Below are 24,758 nucleotides of genomic sequence, written 5' to 3' on the forward strand. Positions count from 1 at the left end.
AAGGTGCGCGTATGGTTCCTAAAGATACAATTTTATATATATATAAAGAGGTGCAAAGCACCATGCCATTATTTTAACACTATTTTTATATTAAAAATATAGCGGATACATTATAAAGGATAATCATAGGTGTTAAGTCTCATATTAATTACTTATTAAGTTAAATATAACGGTTGTTTATTTGATTAATAATATTATTATATTTCTAAAAAAAGGACTTTATAAGCTTCTTTTTACTTTAAAAAACTAAGATCTGTTCAAAAAATACTTTTATGTAAGAAATTTATAAGCTACTTTTTTGGAGTGCCTCAAAGTGACAAATATGTATATTGCCCATTTTCACAACCTCTGTTTTCTTTTCTTTTTTGTTGTGTTTTTCTCAAAATTTTAGTGAACAAAGGTAACTGTGACCATTCTCAATCTGGACATAATAAACTCAACAAGAAAAACTTCTACCAAGATGATTGAGTTGAGTGCTCTCAAATTAAATTGGATGATATGTTTTACTTGGCTCAAACTTTGTCCCCAAGAAAAGAAAGACAGAGTAATTGACTTTTAAAACGAGGGTCTTAACATTCAAACAAACTAGATGAGATGGATCAACTTGCTTCCCAAGTAACAAGTGGGACATCTAAAATAGTTTTAATTCTTTATCTTTTGATCATAATGCAGAAGAAGAGAAGTAGTCACACCTTGTCCTATATAAATTGATGAAGCCTTTTGGAAGATAGAAAGTAATCCATCTTTTACAGGATTTGAGGGGCTTTTGAGAATCAGAATCCCCCCTTTACCTCTCTCCTCTTCTTCTTCTTCTTTTTTTTAAGCAACAGACAAAAAGAAACCTTTGTAGCAATGGTGTCACTGAGGCTGCAGAAGCGGCTGGCCTCCAGGGTACTCAAATGTGGTAAAAGAAAAGTATGGCTCGATCCCAAGGAGACCCACGATATTTCCATGGCCAATTCAAGTATGTCTATTTTCTGCAACCTCTTCTTACTTGAGCTATTATTATTTGATGTGTTATCACCAATGCAAAATCAACCAAGCTACTAGAGAGATAGCTCACTCATTGACCGATGGATATGTAATTAGACTCATTTATGTCTAAATAATGCATGTTTTGAACCCAAATTATGCAAGGAGACATTTGCTTTTGCTAATTCGAAACGAAGGATTGCATACTATTATTGGCCTATTTGCGGCATCATGTCCTTGTCCCTTCAGTGATATTAGATCTTATAAGGATGATTAAACGTAATCATTATTGAATCTATTAATTTGAGGTTTTCTAACAGTTTTAACATTGTAGAAAAATGTGAGAATGTCACATAATAAGGAGTTGTATTTGTTTTCATGCAGGGATGAACATAAGAAAGCTGGTGAGGGATGGTTACATAATAAAGAAACAGAAGATAATCCATTCAAGGGCACGGTGCAGGGAAGCGAAGGAAGCAGAAACAAAAGGTGGGCACTCAGGACATGGAAAGCGAAAGGGAACAAAGGAGGCAAGGCAGCCATCGAAGACGTTGTGGATGCAGCGGATGAGAGTGCTGCGGCGCTTGCTTCGGAAGTATCGAGAGGTGGATAAGATTGACAAGCACATTTATCATGACATGTACGTGAGGGTGAAGGGAAATGTTTTCATGAATAAACGAGTGCTTGTGGAGAACATTCACAAGGTCAAGGCCGAACAGTCCATGAAAGCAAAGTGGAAAGATTGTGTCAAGAAGAACACTAGAGAGAAATCATTCTTCAATAGTATTTGCTACTCATAACACAAATTCTTATTTAATAATAAAAGAATAAATCTATTTGTAAACCTCTTTATTGACACACCAATCACACTGCTGATGTCGAAGTTTGCCACATCAGTTTACATAAAAGATAATATCACCCCGTCGATAATAAAATAATGGGATGCCTGATCGGGTCTTCGTCGGAGCAAAATCCCCATGTTCCGAAAAGGACGTCAAAACAACTTTGTCATGGCCAAAAAATAAAATTCTGGTAAAACAAAAGAAATAACTAACCAAGTAATTAAGTAATGGATGGTTGTAAAAATTATCATCATGCTTTGCCTGATGAACCAAATAGACGCATCTTCTCTGCAACCACAGCTTTCATGGCTTCCTTTGCAGATGCCATAACGTTGACCAGATCTTTACTTGGGGTGTTGAGTGAATCCATGTAAGCTTTCCGAACTTCAGTGTTCACATTGAACTTTGTGACCCCCCTCTCTATACAACCCTGTTCAAAGCATTCAACATCAAAGCAGTCACTAATTTAGTTGAACATTTACACATATGAAATCCTCGGTCTTTGAAAGTGAACACAAATCTATTTAGTTTTTGGAATTTGGTATTATATTTGAGTTGTACCTTGATGAGTTCCTTGGGCAAGCCAGAAGCTCCATGGAGCACCAGGAAAACTCCCTTCTTCGAGCACAAAGCATGCAAATCCTTAATGTGGAAGGAAGTATAATGAGTAAACTAGTTGATATGGATGAGGTGGAGGATTGTTGAGTCAATCCCAAAAGGTAAAACCATGTTCCTTTCCTTTCCGACTTGAAGAAAAGGAAAAGACCAACGAAAAAGAAAAACAAGAGAGCAAAAACATAAACAAAAACAAAATCAAAATGTGCTTATTAAGTTTCTTCTGAAATGAAGAAACGAATTTGAATAAAACAAGTTATGAGAAAGTTCAAGTATGGCTTAGAAGATATATAAATCTTCAACACCTGTATTTAATGAACCGGGTACTCTGTAGCACCGTAATTGTTAGGGTTCTCTGTTAATTGTGTGGCCAAGAACAATTGGAATTAGTTTTAGAATATGTGAAAGGAAAAATTTTTGCTTGAAAATTTCACGTATTTGCATGCCAGCAAAGCAGACAACTTATAGGCAATGTGTTTGGGACACAGCCTTTCATAGCTTTAAGTCGACATCAAATTTATTATAAGCAGATGGACTGTACTAACCTATGTTGAATATCTTTAGTGACACCCGTTTAAATTACAATAAAAACTTCAATCCACACTGTGTAACCCAATAACCCTAGAAAAATGAAATGCAGCAACCCTTTTATGAGGTCACACTAATTTACACATAAGTCAGCAAGTATTTTAACCCCAATTGATAGTAAAACTATGAGGTGTATTTATAGATATCCATTACCTCAAGCAAGTCAAGTCTGAGATGTGGGCCACTTGCAGGATATTTTCCATGGACATTTCCAATACATACTGCCAAAGCATCTATGCCAGTCTCATCAATGAATTCTTGAGCCTAAAATACATGAGATTGATTTTAATGAGTTTGGCAACAATAAGTAGGAAAAAAAAAAAGGAAATTTGATTTTAGCCAATTTGAATGATAAGTAACCTGATGAACATCAGTCAGTCTGGCTTCATAATCTTCAACAGTCAAGTCATCCTCCGTTCCTGACAATCTCCCCAGTTCAGCTTCTACCAGCATACCTTTTGAGTGAGCCAATAATGATATGAACCTTGTGTATAATACGTTGTCCTCGAATGAAAGATGTGAACCATCTGCCATAGCTGAATCAAATCCCTGGTAAGGTTGATTCAAGAAACACAATTTGACTATTAGTTATTAAGTTATTGGAAATAAACTAGATTGCAATCTGACATCACACAATGCAAAACACTAATCGCATGTGGTGATAGAAAAAAGGTGAGTTGGATAATAAAAACAAAAAAGAAAAAGAAAAGAGAGAATTACCAATTCAAGGGCTTCCACAAGATCTTGCTTTGAAGTTCCGTGATCAAAGTGAACAGTAATGGGAACCTGCCATTCATTTATAAGCACTTAAGCATTGCCTTCTACATCTTCATATAAATGGCAGCACTAAGTTATCACAAGACAGGTATTGGTTTACATGTGTAGGCAATCACATCTGCACATTTTACCTTTAAGTATAAAGAGGTACAAAGTTTGGCATTGTAAACCTCTTGGAATGATTTGAAAGGGTTGCAGTACAACAATGGCTCGTTTTTTACTAAGTGCTCTGGTATTTGGGTTATGAGAGAATCGTTTTCCAGAATGTGCTGCATCAGTCCTAATCATATGTGTTCAATACACAGATGGCTTATTATTATGTAGTTTGTTTGGTCCTTTATTTTCTCCACACATTCTTCTTGATAATCTATACCATATAACAAAATAGCTTATTTTCTTTATTCCTTTAATTTTTTGGTAAAAACAATTTCGTTAATTAAAAGAAACGTACACATCCAGCATTTCTTCTTCTTCTTCTTTAAAGGAAGAAGCTATTCACTGAGAAGAGAAAATTCTTACCCGTCCGTCACCTTTTACCAAAAGCAGAATTATATAGAGAAAAATTACCAAAAAATCAAATACTACTGCCCCAAAAGAGAAGCAATGAAGGTAGAACAAATTGAATTCAGCAGAATGTGGTGCACATATACCTCTGAATAACTGTGAAGCTGCATAACCAATCTATAAAAAGAATGTCACATCCAAGGTAAACTGAGGCATCTATCTTTGCATTAAGCCAAATAGGATGTTTTTGCCAAGCATAACCTTCACTTTTTGAGTATTTTAAGTGATTGATAGACATTCAAGGAAAACCCTTGCCTTTCATCTTTCAGTGCTTTCACTCAATCTGCAAATATTATTTATTCCTCTTTTTTTACAACCTTTCAGAGCTTTACGTTTTGCCCCCTTTAACTTTCCTCTTTTGTTAAGCATATGAAAATGGCACTTACACTGGCTTGCCTAGCAGCAGAGACACAGCAAGCAACCAAAGGAATTCCTCCTTGCTTGAAGGCACCAGGATGAATCTGGAAAAGAACAAAGGCAGCAAATTTTGTTGGGACAACATGGGTGAGCTTTTAGAAATTTATATAGTCAGTTCCCTCTGTATTTGCTAGATGTTGGGGTAGATGCAAGACACAAGGAAAAAAAATCGTGGAGAAAACGAGAGATAGAGAATCATGAGATGGACTAGTCATCCAAGAGAAATAAACGTGTTAGAACAGTGCAGAGAAACATCTTAAGTAGAGCAGAACTAGCTCCATCCACCCTCAATATTACATTGTAAAAATTGCTCTCGAGTCCTTACATATTAGACATAGTATATGTATGTTGTGATAGTCCTTTACAAATTGACAACCAGCCTTAAACTTTTGATACCTTCTTATTCCTTATAACTGTGCACCCACAAAATTTGACTATTACAAGCTTGTGCAGATGATCACATATGCTTGATACAACCTTAAACTTTGGTTAATTTTTGAGTTTCAGAGAAGAGATCTGACGGACGGAAAGAGCTATCACAGGAACTCCCCCACCCCCAACAAAAAAACCCAATCGAAAAAAAAAAGTTAACCACATATGGCCTAGCAACCAGGAAACTGACATAAAAAGTATTGCAGCCACCTCTAGATCTTAGGAAGTTCCGTCTAACAAATCACATGACCATGCTTGAGCTTTGCAAACTCAACAGTTATCGCAAATCATGGACACAATCAACACAAGATGTTTCTAAGCTACCCTAGCCAGAATATCCATCTTCTAAATTGACTACTCCTAACCTGTAAAATGGCAGGACTTTGTTCTTCGTCAGCAGCAGCAACAACTGCCTCAACTCCTTCCAAATTGTAAACATTGAACGCTCCAACAGCATATCCACCCTTTTCCGCTTTCTGCATGCGGAAGATTTTTTTTTTCAGTATCAGAGGAAAAAGGTCGTCATGAAATCCTCAACTATAGGTTTAAGGCCCTTACAGAAAGAAGCTCTTTTGTTGATGGAAGTCTCACTGGACGAGCCCATGATTTCACGACTTCTGCCAGTGCTTTACTGTCACCAACATTACCTATGTAAAGTAAATTTTCAAAGTGAGACAAATAAAACTTTCAAGAAAACATTATACAACTGAAACCAAATAAGAATTCATTTTCACCAGGGAAAACAATGTATGGAACTCCTGGATGTCTACTTTCAGGACCCAACTGCCACAAGGGAACACCCGGCAGTGCTTGTCCAACTATCTTGGCACATTTTGCTTCAAGCGCTTTTGTAGCAAGATCTGATGAAGTGATTCCACCCTAAAACAGAGTACTGTATTCAGTACATGGCACTTGAAATTGAGGACTTGGAAACCAGCCCCCAAACAACTCAAAACTTTTTTACTAAAGCTTGAACAATAAATTAAGAAAGTATGGCTATATAGCCATGGTAGAAAGTCGAAGAGCAAGAAGAAAGAGAGAAAAAAACTGCACAAGCAAGTTTAAGTGGTCCGGCTGCAAGTAGTTCACATCCACCGTAAGTTCTGGTTATTTCTTGGTTACTTCATTCCATTGACTCTCTACTTAAAAAATAATGATTAGGAAAATTGGAAAAGAAAATAGTTGTTTGGCTAATGGAGAAAAAAAGCCCATTTCGATTTAATGGTCAATAGCCATTTCAGTAAAGTAAAAAAGAGGAGCATTTGGTTATTTGATATTAGAAGTACCTTTGCAAGAATGTAACGAGGTTTCGTAGTGATCTCCCTAACAATTTCCACCAGAGCAGAGCTCACTTTGAAGTTGATCTCCAAACTCTCAGAAGGAGCTGTCCAATGAAAATGAATTAGCACTTGAAGAAAAGGGGCGGGAGGAGGGGGGAGGGAGGCTAGGAAAACAGGAACATTCACCGTCTTTAACTACTTTTCTAACCTGCTCCCTCACACCTCTCTCTCTCTAGTTCTCTCGCTCTCACCCCCTTCTCCCCCTCCCTCTATCCCTCTCTCTCTCTGTTTTTCAATATATGCAATAGCTGAGAAAGGCATTGGGGGTACTTAAAATATGACAGAAAGTAAAACAAAAGGAACATGAAACAAACTTTTTCCAGTGATGAGCTCCCGACTGGTCAATATTAGAGTATCCTTACGAGCCCTAAGAAAACAATCTGCCAGTTCAGCTGCTCTGCTGATCTCCTCTTTCCGCTCCTCAACTGATCTCATTGCAAGCTTATCAACAGAAACCTATTTTTTTGCAAAGAAGGTATTTCAAAACGTTTATAAACAAGTATAATTCAAAATGATGGGCACGTAAATTTCATGCAAAGAGACATAATTAACACAAATCCATGACATAAAAGGAAAGTTAGTGTTTGGGTCACCTCAATGGTTTTCAGGATCTGGCCACATTGTAATCTAAGCTCTTCAACCTATTAGGAGGACATACCCAAATAGAGATATCAATATTGGAGAAAGAAAGAAACAGAAATCTCCATAATTCACCATTTCGACCTGTTTAGTTGTTTTAGGAACATATGAGCCCACAACTATGAGACCACCGTTCCTTTCTTTGTTTATTCCTAGATCCTTTGGCAAAATTGGAGCTTTTGGAATAATTCCAACACGAGTAGAAACAAAACTAGCAGCAGTACGACATAGGAAACGCATTCCCTTCAATTCTGCCTGTCAATTCAACATGGCTTATCAAGGGATGTACCAATTTTTTAGGAAAACATTACAAATAGGACTCAAAACCATTGAAATGGAAAAACAGAAAGATCATAATAATAGCAGGATATTTTACCTTGATCATTCCAGCGGCAAATACAGCCATGTCTCTTTCACTAGCTGCATTAACTATACATGTCGACCCCTGTTTCATGTAATAAACCAGAACTACTTCAGAGAAAACCTAGTATTAGTTTATAACTTTTTCTCCAAACAAAAAAGAGAGAGAGATAGAGAAGACAAATGGGATTTTAACCAACAGCTTCATGCAGTAGAAACTTCTTAAATTAAGAAGTGAGGTACATTAAACATGGTACCTGGAAATAATATCATTTCCATGACTTGAGTACACCCATTGCTAATTACTATGGACGCCTCATAAAACTTTAAGCAACAAACTTGCAACTTGCCCCATGTTGGCTAGTTGTTAGTGCTTTTCTATTTAAGGAATTCAAATTTCATTAAGAGTACCAAAGGTGTATGCGAGAGAAAGCACCCAATAGAAACGGGGAAAACAAAAACTAGGGGAGCCAAAGCTACTCTGACCTGGCATCCATATCCAACATTTTTAGCAGTAAGGAATTAGAAAAATGCTTATTGTAACCGCCTGGTGTAAACACTGCAGAACTGGCATGCCTTTTGATAAAAAATAATGGCAACCCAGGCATCGAGAACCAGGCTTGACGTCCACCGACTCTTACTATGCTTCACTTGCAACCCAGGCACATGACCCTCTCCTCATAACCATTTTCACACTCTCTCACCATTCAGAAGAAAAGCAAAGAGGTGTGGGTGGGAATTTCAGAGTCCGGAGACCCAAACACTCGGTCGGTATTACAAATCTCTTTAGCTCTTCTCCAACACAAACGGCGAGATAGCCTTTCGGGACTCCATTAATGGCAGAGGCTTCCCGAGTAGAGCTGTTATCTGACAAAGAAAGTGTTCTTTTGAGAAACTTTATGCTCTTGCTGCTGCTCATTGCTTTTGACGTGTTGGGAGGCTTTCTCCACTTCTTGAGCATCTGCCGAAGCCTAACAATCTCTCTGATTTTATTAGGCTTAGCTAAAAAAGAGATTTTTTTTTTCCTTAGATTTTTTCCTTAGACGAAGCTGAAGAGAGAAGATAAGACTGGGAATTTCACGGTCCCAGCCACCTGTACCACAAACCACTCTTTCTTCTGAATTTCACAGTCACAGCCACCTCCCCCACACCTATTTATCTAATTCTTTACCTTTTTTTACCTTGGTTGAAAATTAAAAGAGAGAATGACAGATTTACTTCCATCACCAAGAAGATGAAATCCAAGTGGGGAAATTAGGTGGGTCGTTGTTCTAAGAAGAGGTTTAGGACCAAGTTCACATAGGAGCAAAAGGACAAGATGCTGGGGCTGACCGAGAGTCTGGGGTGGAGGATTCAGAAACATGATGAGGCCGTGGTGCAGTAGTTCTGTAACAAGACTAGGGTCAAGCCAAGGGTTTTTGTAGCTAAGCCAAGGATTTTTACAAAGAAGCCAAGGATTCAGAGCACACACTTGGTAAGAAGCCCAGCAAGAACCGGGAAAAAAAAAAAAAAAAAACAAGCCCTAAGGAAAAAATCTCTTTTGGACGACATCGAGAGATTCACCATGAGAACAAACTCGTGATGAGAGCAAGCATTGAAAAAGGAAGGCTCTTTCTTTCTTAAGACATTATTTTCATGATTTAAATCTTGAGCCAAGGGTGAAAAGGAATGTTTTTTTTTCCCTTTCTTAGAAAGTTTTGTGAATGATGTTGAAACTCCATTCAAACTTCGGTGGCCTCTAAAGTCTTCCAGTAGTAATCCCACAATTCAACCATTTGTAAAATTCTCATGAATTAAATCCAAGGATAGATATGCCCTGTTTGATTTGAATGTTTGTCTAAAGTGAAATAGCTCCCCCTCCCACGAAAACGACAACGGAAATCAAAACTCTGTTCTTTTTTTTTTTAAACATATCGGCTGACGCTCCACTGTCTTCTCACAGCCTTCAAAGTATCACACGTTCCATTTTATCCAAAAGCACCGCATCAGTCATGAAGGAACATGCCACCAAGCTTTCACGCAGTGACCCACACTCTGGCTTCCCCAAACAACCAGTAATTCCACGACCCTTTGAGGCATTATCCGAGCAAAGCCGAAAATATTGAACAACAAGGCACAAACTCTTCTAGCTACTTCGGAATGCAGCAATTAGTGATTGATTGTTTCCTTGCTCTTCTTGCACATGAAACACCAGTTCATTACTGATATTCAAACTTCCCCCATGTATGGGTAGTTGTTACTATCAAATATGATACTCTAGACAGTGGCAGAACCGCAGAACCACATGGAGACCCTGGGGTAGTGTGCCCACCCCGCCCCACCCCCCCCCCCCCCCCCCCCCCCCCCACACACACACACAAAACTCCAAGTCTCCAATGTTTCCTGCTATATCCCATAGAAACTCTATAATACTAGTGAGTCCATTTTACTACAGAGCCCCACTATTTTGTCAAAACATAATATGGTCCTAATCTAAATTAATTATTTAACTTGATATACTAACAAGTACCAAACAAAGGAAGCCAAGTTAGTTTATACATTAAGCATATTCATTTAAATTCCTCATCAGTTCTATTGAAAGCTTTTGTTTTCATTTATCACTCAATTACCAATGTTTCTCCATAAGGATTAAAGCAATAACTGGATATAAATAATAATATAGATGGCATATTTAAATGAGTATGTTTTATGAATTTTAATGTAGGTTTAGCATTCATCCATACAATCCATAATATCCATTACTTGGTAACTTTAAAATAAATGTTTCTTAATGCTTATTTGAAATGTTATGAATGTTCGCCCAAGTTCCAAGATAAGTACGCAAAATCATGGAATAACCACCTTTTTTAAGAAAATAAGATTCTTGGAACCAACTTCCATTTTTTTTTTTTTTTTTTTTTTTTTTTTTTTTTTGGTTCTAAGTTGTGATATTAACCCGAAAACTTCCAATGAGCCTATCAGCATTGCTGCATTAGGTGCATCATAGTATAAGTTTCAGCTCCTGAGCCCAAGCTAGACTCCTTGTAAGCTTGTCAAGCTCACTAGTGGCTGAATGTGCCTGAAGATTTCTAAATTTGGGAAAGCTTTAAACAAGCACGTGTGAAATATTAATGAGTTTAGAGCCCCAGATCATACCAGCTTCAGGTTGGATGGGACTTTTAATACAAGCCATCTCTATGTCTAAACTCATCCTACCTTCAACCCGTTGAATGAGATGGGCTGGGTAGATTGCATAACCTGCTTGACTAAAAACAGTATCAGGAAAATCTTCAAGCATAACTATTTTCTATGCCTGTTAAACTGCAATGATGAGTTAAGCCATAGAGGCCAAAGTTGTTGGTTGACCTAAACATCTGAGGTTGAGTGTGGTAATACAATAGGGATAAGACAATGGGTGAACAAAAGGAGACTAAGGTAGGTGCCATCCAAGGCTAGCACAGATAGCTCTTCTGCAACAGGTGAAGAACATGATGGGCTTGACTAGGCCTAATTATTATTATTTTTTCAGGTGGGATCAGTCCAGAATTTTGTCAACCCTAATCTGGCTCAACAGGCTTTGGATTTTGGTTTTGTATTTCACCAGCCAAGCCAACACATGCCAGCCGTCAACATGTTGAACCGGGTTGGGTTGCAACATGATTGAGTTTGAACAGCCCTAACTTCAACCATTCAACCAATGTGTCTGTGGTGAATGTGTTTCTCTTTTAGTGATGATGTGCTCATGCGCACGTCTTCACAATATTATGTACCTTTGGCAGACTGGAAAGATGCTCAAAAACAGCCTCTGGTCCACCTTTCCTTAAAAGTTGTATAGAAATAGACGTTACACTGCTGGCTGGTATGCGGCCTCCTGTCTTCTCCTCCACCCACTATATTTAAGATGAAGAAAGGTGCACAGTTACAACTAAATCTATTCATCAATAGCATGAATCAATGGCCATGCATTCCAAACGGATATAAAGAAAAAATGTTTGACCTCACGTAGGTTTGAAGATTTGTAGCCAAAAGCAGCATCTTTAGCAAACTCGGTGTCCCCAGCAGGGATAAGCCTAATGATAACATCATCCATAGAGTAATAAATTAACATCTAATCATGATTAACTACAATAAGCACACAAATTTATAAAAAAATAAAAAATAAAAAACACACATAAAAGCATACTTATCAGAATCTGCGACGAAGTGTATATCTTCGATAGTGTAACGCCCTCCTTGAAGAAAAAAGGGGCAAATGATCCAAGCATCCATCTCACCCAATACCGAAACAACGGCATCAGCTTCCTTAAAAAAAAAAAAAAAAAAAAAAAGGAAATCCAATTTTACAATGTGAATTGAATAAGTCAGTCTCAATCCCATTTACTCAAAAATAAAATTCTAGTTGAAGTTCTTGTCCTTGCCTCTGGAAAATGACCACGTAAAGTTGAATCACCTCTCAAAACTACTGTATAACCATTGTTCTCAGTTGAATTAGCTGCAGTATGTATGTTTCTGCAGATATCTTTAATCAATGCACTGGCCTGTAAAATTTCATTTCAAATTGAGGATTATAAGTCTGAAACAACCAGACAGTATTAAGATGCTTCTTAAAGCAGAAAGTTGACTTTTAATAAGGATCTGTTTTCTTATTTGAATTAGAAACAAGCTTTAAAGATTGGATGATACAATGAGATCTTTACCTTTTCAGAACTTAGTGACCTGGAGTTGGTCAAAATGAAAAAACACTTAGGATTTTTTCTGAACTGGGCTACAAGTGACTCAACAGTCCTGCAATAAAAAATGTGAAAATTATAATAGCTTGAAATTCATCTTTAGGAAGGTTCTATTGAGTAACAAACAAAACAGTAAACAGGGCTTCTATGAAGCACTGAATATTTGAAGTTCCCTAATTATGCAATAAAAATGCAGCAACTTTTATAGTTTTTAACTTATAATAAATGGTTATGTAGTGTTAAATCACCAATTGTTCAGCTAGCTTAAAATGATGGGAAAAGATGAATTTGATTATTTAATTTATCTACTATCACTTTCATTCACATGTGAGCTAGACTACTAATAATTGGGCCCAATATGGGAAATATTTTATCGAGATGAAAGATAAAGAGCAGAGTTGGGGTTTGAACTTTGAACTCAAGACCACTACTCTGAAATCATTTTAAATATCCATTTGTCCCTAGCTTACCTTCTGATAGCATCTAGATTGTATATTTACCTTATCAATTATAAAATATAAGAACAATTAAAGAGACTCACCATTCTGTTAGAACCTCAATATCATGAACAGTTTGTGTGCCAGTTGGATCATCATCTAGAACAACCAGAGTCTTAGAATTGTTCTGATTCAGCTTTTGTATGTCATCAATGGGATCTAGTGGCCATTCAACTGGAAGAGATTTCAAGACAACTTCTTTCTTAAGAACAGGAGGTTTTCCTTCGACAGTTACACCTGTGAGTGTCTCATAAACCTGTGGAAATATACTTATTGCAGTTAAACCTGTAACTGTTGGATTTCAAACATTAGTTGATCGTTTTAGATTTAAATAACTTTATATTGTGCACGTAAATTGGATAAAGTTAGAAAAGGGATAAAAAAAGTATAAAGATAAGAAACAAAAACACTGAAGTTTCAGTCATCAGAGTTCGGGTGGGTGTTCTTCGTGATATTACCTAACAACACTCCAGTTTAAATCACCACAACATTTCAAGCAAGCAGAAGAGAGGCATAAAAAGGCTATACAAAGAAATTATCATATGTTATTCAACGTCATTTAGTACCATACTAACTTAAGATAATGGGGGAAATTAATGTCAAAACACTGAGAAACCAAAAGAAACTGAGAACCTTTTGTTTGGAAAAACTGCTCTTTCAATTCAGTGTGTCCTTCTCAACGTGAACCTCCAAAATATACAAGTAGATAATATGCTATACACGGGAAATTAACTGATTCCTAATTTTCAGCCTATATACATGGTAAGATATCTTTACAGCTAATATTAACAGAGAGAGAGAAGTCCTAAATTGTATAAACTCCTAATTGTATACGTTAACAATTAAGGCTGTACACAATTATTCACTTATAACACCCTGAATGATTGCTTTATCATCTTTATAAGGTAGTTGGAAAGCTCTTTCCAGATTTTAAACCTTTATGCAATCAATACGAGCTGTAAAAGTAAGTCAAAAATAAAAGGCTTCTGGCTGGGAAAGCATATGGAAAAAAAGGCTAAAAATTTGAATCTTTTGAAATAATCTATTGATCTCAGTAATTCGTCCTCCCACAGTCTATGGACTATGTTTCCTCAATTGCAATCGAAAACATGGCACAACTTGCCCATACCTTCACAACACCAGCATCATCTTGGCGGCCCCAGCCTGCAGCAGAACCTGCTCAGTCGTAAAATCATAGTGTTACTGATTTGCTAGCTAACAACTCAAAAGTCATGCATGCAACAATCGTAAACATATATACTGACAATGAAAGGCTTTCTGTGGTTCGCATCATACAAATGATCTTGAGTGTTATCTTCCTGCACGTTTTGTTTCCGCCATATGAAGGATAAAGTTCAAGATACAAAACAACATTGAAGCTGAGTTTTATTGTTTCGCATCTTGAATTAAAGAGGTGTGCATGTATTGGCCTATTGAAAAAGTGCAGTCTTCCATATGGTAAAAAAATATTGTTTGCTCAGGTTACTACCACAGATATATATATATATATATATATTTAAGACAAGAAAAATGGTTCAGAAAATCATGAGAGTTTTTTGAGAAGAAAGTGGCAGAAGTCCATATCATATATAAGTGCCTCAATTATTTAGGTGTAGCTGCCATAATAAAAAGGGTTGGACTGGGCCAGCTCATCTGGACAGCCGCATAGCTAAAGATATGCAGATGTAAAGCAAACATTTAATAAAAGGCGTGCAAGGAGGCGGGCAACAGGGTAAAATCTAAAAGAACTCTTGTCTGCAAGAAGTTTGTGTTGATTTTGTGAAAGAAGAAAAAGTTTCATATGTTAATGACAAGTGTCTCAGGTCTTGACGACTCCTAAAAGATTTGCAACACTTCTCTCTCTCTGTATATATATAGGTGTGTTTATGTGCGTGCGTGCACATTACACACACGCCTATCTGTAGTACAGATTAGAATAAAAATTATGTCAATAGTTTAGGTTCCATGGTGATTTAAGCAAAATGTCTTCTGGATGTTGAAGACTGTAAAACAGAGAGGTATACGACTATGTAACATTAAATAAATTGGAAAACTAAACAGCACCTGACAGGAACAGTTGATGTGCGACAGTGGCAACGTGAAGGGAAACTTTAAGGGAGGAACATTCACGAGAAACAATGCCCTGTAGATGATTATAATCCTTATTAACCTCATGATGACTTTTGGTCAAATAAGTAGTTTGCAGATAAAAAAAAAATGCATAGGTTGGCCGAACCAGGTCTTTCACAAATATGTCAAGTGCAGAGTATGGTGTATAATCACCATCCAGCATATGCGGAACACGATTTTCAAACATCCTGAAATGGAACCATTTGCTCAAGCTTGATTTATAGATATATGAAAATGAAAAACTAATCTTGGACACAACTCATGAGGCTTCATATCTCAGTACAAAATATTTTTTTATGGGTATATCTCAGTACAAAACAGAAATGACTAGGAAGGAAGAGACCAAAGCCTGATCCAGTCAAATACAGAATGAAAAGACATGGAGAAATGTAAACTTGACCTTTCATTTAAGGTTCTCAATTATAACCTCAAAATTCTTCCTAATGGGTTGTTAGATGGCCTGCAACTCTTCACGCAGAATAAAGAATGTGTACATCACACATTTAATTAAGTCCATTAAGTTGGGCAACCAAATAGACACTTCAGCATAGAGCTTTCTTGACATAAACTTGGGACTGCACATGCATTTTGTGACTCAAAATTTACTTAAAAGAGGCTAAAAATATGTCACTGGAACTTATTTCGTGGAATTCCACCCACCCCAAGCAACCATTGTGGAACTTATTTTTCCTACACCTCTCGAGTGCAAAACCAACAGAAACAGACAAAATCACCTAAGGGCTCAATAAACCTAACAGGACCAAAGACAGAATCATATAACCAAACAAGCCAAGCACAAGGAGTCCAATAACAACAAACTGGGCTCTAAGACAACATCAAAGCTTCCTATCCAAAAGCTTAAGCCAACAGGGGAGAATTCAATCAGTCCAGATACCCACAATCAAGGTCACACCCTATAATGTGGAGCTTAATTCTTTCACCGGACTGCCAAATGTTCAAATTTTTGGTTAAAGCCAAAAGAGAAGACTTAAGTGCATAGCGTCAAAAGAGTACCAATTGATCTAATGCATTATTCACATTCAATTTTAATAAGTGCTCATACTTATGTTGGCAAAGAAAAAAAAAAATGCATATTTTAAAAACTTTACAATCACTACAGAATATGTTTTTTTAAAAATATTTCATTACAGAGTCAAAGATACATACCAGGATGTTCCCCCACTATTTGTGATGACATCAAACAACAGTCTTGTATTAATACCCAATCGAGCTCCAAATGCCATTGCCTCAGCTCCTGAGGCTATATGAACTCCAGCAAGCAGTTGATTAACCATCTTTACACCACTAGAGAACAAAATACGGAAGAACAAAGTAATAAAAAATTACTTTCCCAGCATAATCAGATTCAACATGCAAATGTAGATGAACAGATACATTTTTTTTTTCTAATTTTGCAGACATAAGGATGCATGTGTCTATGGACTTATAATTAGAAGAAAGACAGTATAATATATGGGGACCAACTTCGACCAATTTGAGTAACAGGTACCTTCCAGCTCCACAACCTCCTCTGATAATATAAAGCTTCTCACTCAATGCTGTACATGAAAACCAAGTATCAGTCACAAAGTTAATAAGGAATCACCACAGCCCAAGACTAGAAGCTTCCCAGATGAATTTCCTAAGCGTGCTTCTTACCTGCAAGAACTAAACCAGTACTCTTAAGAGCTTCATCTGTGCCAGAAGCCATTATCTGAAAAGGATAGTGAAATTTCACACAACAAAAGAGCTATTTTCATAAATGAAAAGATGGGAGGGGGCCTTGCACACCGTAAGTGTTCCTGTAGAGGCCCTCTTAACACCACCAGAAACAGGAGCATCCACCAATTTCAAACCCTTGCCTTCATCTAAGACATTTTTAAATTGATCATTATACTATCACATTAAAAAAGCGCAGTGTAAAAGGAAGGAATGAAAGGATCTAAGAAAAATAAAGAAAAGAATGAAAAATTAACACCAGAGAATCATAAACATAAACATGCTTAACATTCAGACAGAGAATTATAAGATTACCCTTCAATTAGCAGCCTTTTCCTCTACCTATCATAGGATTTAAATGAAAATAACAATTCGCAATCATTCCAAACATTATAATCTCATGTTCAGCAGCACTTGGGGAGTACCGAAGTAGAGATGAAATTTATTGTGGTTGAAGTGTCAAGATTAGAAATTACCATATTACATAAAACATTTCTTGAAGCTTTACATCAAGCATTTAACCAAAACCTAGTTATGTTTGGAGATGCAATTTGATGTTCTCATTTTCCAACTAAGCTCAGAATAATAACAGGTACCAGAGAAGTAATACACTTCAACTAGTGATTTAACATGATAAACAAAGCAAAGTTTCTGAATTCAAACTTGACTCGCATTATGCCTCCCATTTAAGTTCAAAACTGATTGTGTTGAGTCCCACAATTAAAAGAGAATTTGGGACCACATATGCAGGAAGTGTTAAATTATACATAAAGTTATTAAATCAAAATTTGTCACCAGCTTTAACTTTAGGGACAATTAGTGACTTAACAATCTATAAGAATGAGATTTTATCAATCTTTAGCAGTCTTAGCATAAGCTAACACCTCAAAAAGATATACATTAATGCTGAAAAAACTTAAAGGCTGGGTAAAATAAACAACAACGTTTAGAGAGAAAAGGCAGCATTTTTCATTCCGCATAAAAGAAAACAGATAAAATTCTGCATATAAAGGACATACTTAGCAAACGTTGCTCTAGTTGGCTCACAAATCCAGGAGAAACAGTGGATGAAATGATAATTGATGCTCCAGAGGGAAGGGCTAAAAAACACAAAAATAAGGTCAGCAGTGTTCCAGATTGGAAGTGGTATACTGAAAGTTTTGTGTACCTGAAACTGCTCCAAACTCTCCATATAAAACACTCTCAGCTTGAGCTTCATTTGTGACCATAACTACAAGCACATCAACATCTGGAACGCAAAATGCGCCACAAACAAATAAACTCATGCTCCACAAAAGAATTTGAAAATAGTTGCAAACGTTTTGCTCACACAAACATCTAACAACACATTTACATGTCCAATTGTTTTTTTTTTTTCTTTTTAATTCTAGAACAACTGAAATTAACTAGTGAAACAGAGAAGGCAGTTCACACTCAATAGGCTACAGCTCACTTTTAAACATATATACACCAATTTTGTCCTGGATGTTTTGGTACAAAACGCATAGCAACTCATACAGGAGTATATCTTTAGGTCCACATTAGTTCTGTCTATGTTCTTTATTTCACATCAATCTGTACGGGGTTGTGCTTAGCCTGTAAAAATAGTAACACTAATTACTCTGGATATGTTATGGTGCCTTCATTTCACAATATACATTATCAGGGAAAGCTAGTCATGGGATTGCTGTTTTGTCCTACTGACAGGTCTGGTGAATTTTAAAGCATTCTAGATCTAGGTAATGCTAGCATCTTTTATAAATACCATTCGATACTTTTTTTTTTAGGTAACCAAGAAGTTTAATTCATAAGAAGAGAAGGCATAGCCCAAGTACACAGGAAGTATATATGAGAGGTACCTAACTAGGGTTCACCCATTCAATACTTAAATATCAAACATATAAAGTGAGTTCTAATACGGGATGATTGCTTTTGAAGGCAAACATGCTATATAAAACAACAGAAGTGATAAGTTAGACTTCAATGGCGAACAAATTCCTGCGACTATGATGGCTCTTTGCTTCAGAATGAAGGTACCGCCCTATTGTTTCGTGATTAGAGACAAAACTAACCTCTAATTTGGGTTGATGCAGGAATGCAAGCAAGAATTGAAAAAAAGTATCTGTGGAATGTTGTTGGCCGAGGCTTACAAGAATACTGAAGGTCATATTTCCACTTTCAAGAGATAACAAATGGTTGAACCTACCACCCTAAGACTTGTGAAGTATTTTCAGACACGGACACTGAAATTACCATATAGCCATGGTGACATATTAGGTAAAGCATATGCATGAACTATATCACCCACCATGCCCAGAAAAAGAGAAAACGTCGCCCAACTACACTGTGACGCATAGGAATATAAATTCAAACTTACATCAAATTTTACAAGATTTCAAAAGAAAAAAGAGCAAGAATAACCTAATCTGAAAGGTGACTCTCTATTAAGGAAAGAACCGATAATTACAGATGTATCCACTTGCTCACAATTATTACTTTACAGATCCATCTAATCACTATGAAGTTTTATCTGTCAGAGTGGCAACTTCATAAATGTGTCAGGGTCCAGAGCACCTACCTAATTTTTGGGGCAATGTTGTATCCATGCAAATCGCATATGTAACTTGTGTTTCATAATGGGAATATATTTTGTGGTTCCAAGAGAGACAAAAACAAGTAGTAGATGATAGGCTGCTGCTTTATGAAGCAAGGTCGTAAGTCCAGGGCTTCTCCCACTGATAACAAAAATGGACTTGTGCCATATTCATTGACAAGTTCTTTATTTCAAAGGTACAAGTGTTTGTAAAAGAAATCTTGTTGTAGTTCATGCCAATCGTCTTTTCAATAGTAATAATCAGTAAATCAAAACACCATGCGGACAAGTTAATTAGTTTATGTGGATAAGATTTAGCTAATTATCACTAAGCTGAACTAATTGATAAAAACAAACTTGTATTGATTGAATCATGGAAATTTACATTCTCAAAAGATTTCATCATAATAGAAGAAATTATACATTGTGAGAAATGTCCATCAAATTTTATATTTATTCTATGATTAACTAATTCATTCAGATAGTGGCTTATATAGGTACATTTTTCATGTCCCCAATTACCTTGAGAAACTTCTGCAGGAGAGTTGCCAACCAAGCCACCAGCTTCTGCAAATCGAGTTAATGTTGGTTTATATACCTGCATCCCAGGAAAGGTGCAAAAATAATTTGATCAAGATGGTATTTGAAATGATCATCTCAATTCGCGGCAAAATATTTATTTCTAACCAAAAGGCACAATAAGAAAAACATTGTCTGACCAATATGCACGCAAAACTACAAAAAACACATAAATATATTCTCCACAAATCCTTAAATATGGTCATGCATGCACAATTATCTGTGGACGCGCGCACACATCACAGTTACAATACAACATGAGGTAAGAATCAGTTCTAGCCCGGGCAATAAAGTTACCGTAACACACGTAAAATAGTAGAATTTTAGAAAGCCAGTGATATGATGTACTTAATATAAAATAAACTGGCAAATAGCGATATGACTCTTGAAGATTTTTTTATGACGAGGAATTCCAGAAACCATGTAAACACAACATGTCTTTTACCTTGATAAACCTGGACCTGTATAACATGCCCCCATCACATGGATCAAGTAAACCATTGGCATAATGACTTTTGATAATTAAAAGGAATAACTACTATGACACTTCATGCCTCTAGGAAATATACATATATATTGGGTATGAATTTCTGAAGTCCTCTAATTTCATCAGTTTTAGAAGTAAACACCTCTTCCCACCGTAAAGATAGAACGTAAAAGGGATTTGAAATGAAAACCGCATATATTGACAATTCAGTATTCCTTACCTCAAAAAGAAAGAACTAAAACAAAGTCATTTGGTTTTGATTCAACACCCTGAGAACTTGTAAAATAATATGGACATGAGGATTCTGATAAACTGCAAGACTGTCTTTAACTAATTCCAGAGTAAGCTGCATGACTGCTATTCAAAAACTTTTCAGCGACATTTAACTTCTTATTCTCAAGTTTTGCAATAATTACATTATAGCATCTGAAAATTCTTTAGTCACGTACATATTCAGAGTTTGAAGCAGGAAAGATCCCAAATGGAGAGAGTTAAGCAAAAGAAGGGACAGGAAACAGTTACTAATCATTCTGATGCCCTGATTCACACAAGTAATTCAATCTTTCAAGTAGAATCCAATAAGAACTGAAAATAGGGAATTACATCAAAACCAATGACGCAAAAGTTTGATCTCAGCAGATGAGTTGCCATGCCAAATCCCATCGCTCCAAGACCAATGAATCCAATTCTGTTCACAGCACTAGATTTGCCAGTATTTTGGTTTGCCAGTTGCTCGGGACTGTAAATTTCTGCATTTGCTGCATCTGCAATTCTCACTCCAAGTACTTCTTCCCAAGCCTGTACAAGAATTATACATTTCACAAATGATGAAAAAAATGATATTGACAAATGAAATAGCATAACTCAAAAAAATATGTTTGAAACATCTCTAGAAAGCAAGCCATAAACACTTTCTGCAGAAGATTTTGTAAATAAAGTTCTGTGGAGATAACCTTGACAAGTGTGGTATGGTCATCATCTCCGCAAACATGTGAACGTCCTGAAAAAGGAAATGTGTGAAGTAGATAAGAAGGAAACGGGTGGCTTCCAAATATCAGATTATGTAATCCAAAATATATTGTGGTTAGACAGTACCAAGATTAAGTTGTTGATGAGCAACTGCCAAAAGAGGAAGAGGAAAAGTGAGCGATTTGGCCACATCCAAAATAACCCCCTTGAACATGGAAACTCTGTTAGTCTCATGTACTGCACTGATGACATATTAGACAGCACCAACACCACAGAAAATTCAATAGTTTTTTTTTATCCAGAATCATACTGGTACAATTATTCGGTGCATGATTTCTGTAATATTCGAACATTTTACTTGTCCTACTTGATACACCTTTCCGACAATATCAGCACATCAACTTAACAGCTGCCACACAATATTGCATGTTAAATGACATCAGCTATATTTCACAGATGTAATCATGTAAGTCCATTTTTTAAAAACATTATATTTCTCTTTCGAAATTAATAAACAATCCAGAACTAAGATATTCAACGATTCTGAAATGTGCTATATTGCTATATATTTCACCAGTTCAATGAACAATGTCTGGATATATATAGCAATTACCTTATTATGATTATTAATCATTTCCGGATATAAATGATGCATTTGCAGAAATATAATTTGGTTTTAAAGAATATGACTGAGATTAAATTTGTAAATACTGATACAGATAAAAGTCACCTAAAGTTCACAAAGTCGTATTCTAATTGATTCAATTATAATTTTTTCTATAAATAAGAAATTTTATTGAGACAAGTAGCAAGGCAAAGCTAAGTACACAGGAAGCATACAAAAACTGAACCTAGTTACAAGTCAGGAACTAGAAAAAGAAACAAGGAAATCATGGAATTAATTCAATTATAAATTTTCCTAACTAAAATACATATGAGCCAACAAGTATCTATTTTAGAACTTCAGGCATGAGAGTAGCTAGAAACTAAGGTTCCACTTAACAAAGAAGGCTACTCAGCATGAAAAGAGAGAAAATAAAACACAAAATATTTGTTTATACCAACTGGGGTTTCAGGATGAAACAATTTCCCCGTGTAACAGATACAAGGTTTTTTAACATTTTATGAACTTTTTCATGAAGCTTACATGTAGTGGCACCCACAGACTTCCAACAGCCCCATAATGCTCATTCAATATTAACTGGGAATATTGATTTTAATCGTGCTAGTACACTATTTTATGAACACGACACTAATATGCCTCCTCCACAAGCCAAAAATTGAACTCTTTTTGCAACATATGGGTTCAAATTTAGGGCTTGAAACTAGTATTTTATATTTTTATTTATTTATTTATTTATTTATTTATTATTTATTTTTATTGTCTTTATTATTTTATTATCATTTTAGGAAATATGCTAACAGAAAGATTAAATTAGTGATTCATTCCCTATCAGAACCTTCGTATGGTTATCCATTAGGTTCCCGTATTAGATTTGGTTCCTAGTTCAAGACTAACTCCAACTCAAACTCTTCAAAATCCTCTCAGAATCTAACCCCTCATAGGAAAATGTTCCTAAATTTTAGCAATTTCGAATTATAAACAATCTCCTAAAGATTCACGGTGCTTCCCTCCCGTCGCCTATAAGAAACCCACAAGGCCTCTGAATTGTACACACAAAAATCCCTGGAGAAAAGACTCTTTCACGTAGAGAAAGAAACCCACTCCCGCAAGCACCACGCAGCCTCCCTCCTGACAACCAACAGCCATCTCGACAGACCACCTCCCACACCACCACAGAAAACGCCGGCCAACCTATTTTTGTCGCACCCACTCCCTCAGGTAAGCCCCTGCCGTCGCGCGCCACCTTCCTCCCTCTCGGTTATTTGAGTTTTCAATTCCACCTCTCTAAAACTCTCTTGCTTTTTCCCTCTCTCAATGTCGCACCACCATAGGGACCTCCCAGTTGCACCAACGTCAAGATCAGCCACCCTGAACAGCCATTGCACTCAGTCCCTCTCTCGGTGAGTCCCTCGTTTTCGCACAGCCATCCCTCTGCTGTCCCACATGTTTTAATTCCTGTGGAATTAGTTTGTGTCATAGCGGGCCCTCCGGCCCTAAGGCCGGCTAAGTCTATTCTTAAAACAACGAGAGTGTTGGGCTTACTTTAAATAGTCTTGTATTTTAATTGGCCTTAATTTTATTATACTGTTTTAGTAATTTTATTGGGCTGGTTATATTTTCAGAAAAACATTACTCTTCCATGGGCTTTATCTATTTGAATAATTATGAGCCCATAGACGCAAATTTTATAAAAAGTATTTAAGGGATTTTAAAGTATGTTTTTTAGAGTTTGCTATGAAGCCTATTATTTTAGTTAAGTTCCATTATTCATATTTAATTACTTGGAGTATTATGACAAGCTTTTCTAGGAAATTAATAACGTCTAGTACCTCGTATAGGTAACGCGCTACAAGTTGGAAATCAGTAAGCAGCGCTAAGAGGTAAATAGTATGATCATATAAATGCATGAGTACTGTGAATATTATTGTTATGTATGAAAATATGATGTTCTTATGATGGTTAACTACGCTATGCTAAGAGGCAAGTTAAGGTTAGATTCCTTTTACGATCTTTGATGAAATATGAGATTATGCTTGAATGAATGAATTTGTGGCTCGATTGATTGAATGTTACTAAAATCATATGAAAGCCATGAGATGCTCATGTAGTAATTCAAGTCAAGTATGGAATAGCCATGTTCATGTAGTACTTAGATCATGTATGCCATGTTCATGTAGTACTTAGATCATGTATGCCATGGAATGTCATAAAATGTTCAGAGCATGTTATGTCATGTCATGTTATGCTATGCCATGTAGAAGAAAATGCCATGTTATGCTATGTCATGCTATACCATGTACAAGAATATGCCATCCTATGCTATGCCATGTACAAAAATATGCCATGCTATGCTAGGCCATGTACAAGAATATGTCATATTATGTCATGTTATGCTATGTCATGTACAAGAATATGCCATGTTAAAAATGTTCATGAAGCTAATAAATTCTCATGCATTAAGAAAGATAAGAAATGTTACGATGCCACGGACCCAAGTGTGGTTAACCACAAGTTAAGTGAAACACGGACCCAAGAGTGTTTCACTCCATGTTATGCAAGTTAGGTGAAACACGGACTCAAGCGTGTTTCACTCCATGTTATGAAAGATAAGTGAAACACGGACTCCATGTTAATACAAGATAAACAAGATATTATGCATTCACGTTAGATTGCCATGATCATATATACTTCCGCTCATGTTAATGATGAATACATATGCTATATGAATCTGTAACGATATATGTATGTAAAGTCTTTCAGAAAGTCATGTTACGTGTATGATTGTAAATCTATGAAACTGTATGTTGCGATGAGTTTTCAAAATTAAGTCCATGCTAGGCCAAATTATATTTTACGGTATGATTAACTACTTACTAAGTATTCGACTCATTTTTGTTTGTCTTC

General features: G+C 36.3%; 2 protein-coding genes across 3 annotated transcripts in view; one reads left to right on the forward strand and one right to left on the reverse strand.

Annotated features, from left to right (window-relative positions):
• The first annotated feature begins 514 nt into the window (after positions 1 to 514).
• On the forward strand, positions 515 to 1,816 carry LOC121242700 (60S ribosomal protein L19-1-like). The gene is made up of 2 exons (XM_041140631.1): positions 515 to 964; positions 1,357 to 1,816. Exons 1-2 carry the CDS (start codon positions 853 to 855, stop codon positions 1,770 to 1,772), a joined length of 528 nt encoding a protein of 175 aa, XP_040996565.1. The 5' UTR covers positions 515 to 852; the 3' UTR covers positions 1,773 to 1,816.
• The window catches only part of LOC121242699, a 35,492-nt gene continuing 12,540 nt past the window's right edge, over positions 1,807 to 24,758 (reverse strand). For both annotated transcript variants that reach the window (XM_041140630.1, XM_041140629.1), the window contains exons 10-42: positions 21,356 to 21,434; positions 21,214 to 21,260; positions 20,864 to 21,058; positions 19,717 to 19,792; positions 17,770 to 17,850; positions 17,621 to 17,701; positions 16,674 to 16,750; positions 16,542 to 16,596; positions 16,393 to 16,441; positions 16,050 to 16,187; positions 14,989 to 15,070; positions 14,817 to 14,895; positions 13,882 to 13,928; positions 12,797 to 13,008; positions 12,223 to 12,310; positions 11,944 to 12,063; positions 11,709 to 11,827; positions 11,523 to 11,595; positions 11,296 to 11,415; positions 7,563 to 7,631; positions 7,271 to 7,441; positions 7,141 to 7,188; positions 6,862 to 7,003; positions 6,494 to 6,591; positions 5,942 to 6,086; positions 5,766 to 5,854; positions 5,573 to 5,683; positions 4,745 to 4,819; positions 3,738 to 3,803; positions 3,378 to 3,566; positions 3,171 to 3,281; positions 2,376 to 2,456; positions 1,807 to 2,244 (exon numbers count right to left, since the gene is read on the reverse strand). In XM_041140630.1, coding sequence (XP_040996564.1) covers positions 2,065 to 2,244; positions 2,376 to 2,456; positions 3,171 to 3,281; positions 3,378 to 3,566; positions 3,738 to 3,803; positions 4,745 to 4,819; positions 5,573 to 5,683; positions 5,766 to 5,854; positions 5,942 to 6,086; positions 6,494 to 6,591; positions 6,862 to 7,003; positions 7,141 to 7,188; positions 7,271 to 7,441; positions 7,563 to 7,631; positions 11,296 to 11,415; positions 11,523 to 11,595; positions 11,709 to 11,827; positions 11,944 to 12,063; positions 12,223 to 12,310; positions 12,797 to 13,008; positions 13,882 to 13,928; positions 14,817 to 14,895; positions 14,989 to 15,070; positions 16,050 to 16,187; positions 16,393 to 16,441; positions 16,542 to 16,596; positions 16,674 to 16,750; positions 17,621 to 17,701; positions 17,770 to 17,850; positions 19,717 to 19,792; positions 20,864 to 21,058; positions 21,214 to 21,260; positions 21,356 to 21,434 — 3,393 coding nt within the window. In that variant the 3' untranslated portion in view covers positions 1,807 to 2,064. The remainder of the gene's footprint in view (positions 2,245 to 2,375; positions 2,457 to 3,170; positions 3,282 to 3,377; positions 3,567 to 3,737; positions 3,804 to 4,744; positions 4,820 to 5,572; positions 5,684 to 5,765; positions 5,855 to 5,941; positions 6,087 to 6,493; positions 6,592 to 6,861; positions 7,004 to 7,140; positions 7,189 to 7,270; positions 7,442 to 7,562; positions 7,632 to 11,295; positions 11,416 to 11,522; positions 11,596 to 11,708; positions 11,828 to 11,943; positions 12,064 to 12,222; positions 12,311 to 12,796; positions 13,009 to 13,881; positions 13,929 to 14,816; positions 14,896 to 14,988; positions 15,071 to 16,049; positions 16,188 to 16,392; positions 16,442 to 16,541; positions 16,597 to 16,673; positions 16,751 to 17,620; positions 17,702 to 17,769; positions 17,851 to 19,716; positions 19,793 to 20,863; positions 21,059 to 21,213; positions 21,261 to 21,355; positions 21,435 to 24,758) is intronic.

Source organism: Juglans microcarpa x Juglans regia, chromosome 8D, assembly GCF_004785595.1.
Source record: "Juglans microcarpa x Juglans regia isolate MS1-56 chromosome 8D, Jm3101_v1.0, whole genome shotgun sequence".
Taxonomy (NCBI): Eukaryota; Viridiplantae; Streptophyta; class Magnoliopsida; order Fagales; family Juglandaceae; genus Juglans; species Juglans microcarpa x Juglans regia.

Coding starts and splice junctions, on each gene's coding strand:
- LOC121242700 (XM_041140631.1), top strand. CDS start 853: ATGGTGTCACTGAGGCTGCAGAAGCGGCTGGCCTCCAGGGTACTCAAA. Junction 965..1,356: donor TATTTCCATGGCCAATTCAA/GTATGTCTATTT, acceptor GTTTTCATGCAG/GGATGAACATAAGAAAGCTG.